Source organism: Brassica oleracea, chromosome C1 (assembly GCF_000695525.1).
Source record: "Brassica oleracea var. oleracea cultivar TO1000 chromosome C1, BOL, whole genome shotgun sequence".
NCBI classification, from domain to species: Eukaryota; Viridiplantae; Streptophyta; class Magnoliopsida; order Brassicales; family Brassicaceae; genus Brassica; species Brassica oleracea.
The window spans coordinates 31,953,450-31,955,402 of NC_027748.1; the positions used below are offsets into that span (position 1 = coordinate 31,953,450).

The 1,953-nt window shown below is 37.8% G+C and overlaps 1 protein-coding gene across 1 annotated transcript in view; it reads right to left on the bottom strand.

The window, feature by feature from the left end:
• Nucleotides 1-639: 639 nt before the first annotated feature.
• The window catches only part of LOC106343080 (imidazoleglycerol-phosphate dehydratase-like), a 6,119-nt gene continuing 4,805 nt past the window's right edge, over nt 640-1,953 (bottom strand). Inside the window, exons 5-8 of the mRNA XM_013782209.1 lie at nt 1,249-1,323; nt 1,108-1,170; nt 903-1,012; nt 640-684 (exon numbers count right to left, since the gene is read on the bottom strand). Coding sequence (XP_013637663.1) covers nt 657-684; nt 903-1,012; nt 1,108-1,170; nt 1,249-1,323 — 276 coding nt within the window. The 3' untranslated portion in view covers nt 640-656. The remainder of the gene's footprint in view (nt 685-902; nt 1,013-1,107; nt 1,171-1,248; nt 1,324-1,953) is intronic.

The following is a 1,953-nucleotide window of genomic DNA, read 5'->3' on the forward strand; positions in this document are numbered from 1 at the left end:
TTTTGACCTTGAGTGCTAGTTTGGGAACAAAAACTTGATTTAATGCTATTTTTATCTTTTTCTCTATCAGCGGCCCTAATTTTAAACAACTGCAAAAAAAAAAAAAAAAACTACCATTATGCTGTACTAAGTTTAAGAAATAAGCCTGCAAAAAGGCAAGGACTAATAACCTGTGACGATGGATACCCATAAACAATTGATCTGATGTAGAACAACTTTGGTAAAAAAAAAAAGATATGATGCAGAGCAAAGATTAAAACAAATGAGATGCAACAGAGCAGACCTAGGTTTGTCGGAGATAACAGCTAAGTTGGATAATACCTAACATCAAACTAAAATTTCCCACTTGAATAATCTAAAATTAGGGTTTAGGATTATCTGATGGAAACATTCTCTGGATTAACAGTAACCGTTGCCATTATTAACCGTTAACTACCGACAAGGCTATAAAACGGAGTCGTTTTAAGACATTTAACCTTTCCAGAAAACTAGCAAGTCTTTCAGCAAGTTTCTGAGTTTGATACAGGATGATAATAGACTTTTCCAAAAATGAAGTCATACAAAACACTCTTTCATCAACATATTAATCATAAAGATGAGCCCAACAATCTTCTAAAGAGTGAATCTGGGAGCTTCTTCTTGTGATTGCTCAGCTCTCAGGACCGTGACAAGACTCCTTTTGAACTGCAAAATCCCAAAAAGCAATAACACCTCAAACGATACATACATTCTTCATCAAGACAACAAACATACACCCTAAGGATCCACAAAGAGTAATAGGCTTCTAAACCGAGATATGAATGGATCATTTATCGTAATGATTCTTGCATTCTTTACGATATATTATTTTTCTTAGCTAAGAGTGTGTGTCTAACAAGAATGTGGTGGAGGATAAGTCAAACCTTGGTATGGTGCCACCACGGCGAGGATCATTCTCCGTTGCTTGTCGTAGAGCCCTGGCAAAGGCCTTAAATGTCGCCTCTATTATGTGATGCGAGTTTCTACCAGAAAGCTGTTGTAACAAACCGACTATATTAAACACTATCTTCAAAAGGTTGCCAAGCAGAGTACATATAAGTGAATCATGAACCCGTACGGTACGATTACCTGACGGATGTGAAGTGTCATACCGGAAGTATTCACCAACGACTGGAAAAAGTGCTCCACCAACTACAAATGAAAAGGGTTTACAAATTTATAACTAAAACATCAAATAAAGAAATAACTAAAAGAGAAGGATTGAAGAACCTGAGTGTCATAGTTCCCAACTCTCTGTGTTGGAATCTCCAAGTTGAAACCAAGATATGGTCTACCAGACAAGTCCTGCAAAAGATGTTTTTGTTTCATTATAAGCAGTAAGCAAGTCTGAGATTATATGAGAGGATAAAACACAGAGATGTAGAAGCCGGAAAACCGGACTGACATAAACGATAGAATAAAAGCGATGTTAAGGAAATAAACGAATGTAAATGACGAATACAAGAACGATAAGAAATCGTATTCGCAAAGAGACATGGAGTCGAGATATGATCTCTTTCCTTAACTCAAAATATTTGCTCCGTTAGTGAGACGGAACTGTACGAATATAGAGTCCCAGGATACAACCATGGCAGACGAATCACGCCTCACTCGTGATCGCCCTATCGAACTATAAACTCTACGAAACACTCTCTAGACTTACGTTGAGGGATTTGGTGATTTTTTGTTGCGTAAAAACTTTTAGAAAAATGAAGGGGGAGACGAGTTTTTAAAGAAGAGAAGACGAGCCATTTTCCGTAACTAATGCCGCACGTGCGCACGTTGGCGGAAATCTCGCGAGGATCTCGGAGGCGAGGCGTTACGAAACTTCCTCCGCAAGATCTTTTCTCGTTTAAACTTATCGTCAAGAAGAGAGACAGCGTGTTGTTTTTAAACGAACTACGTGTTGTTTAAAATAAAATGCATGTCGTTTTT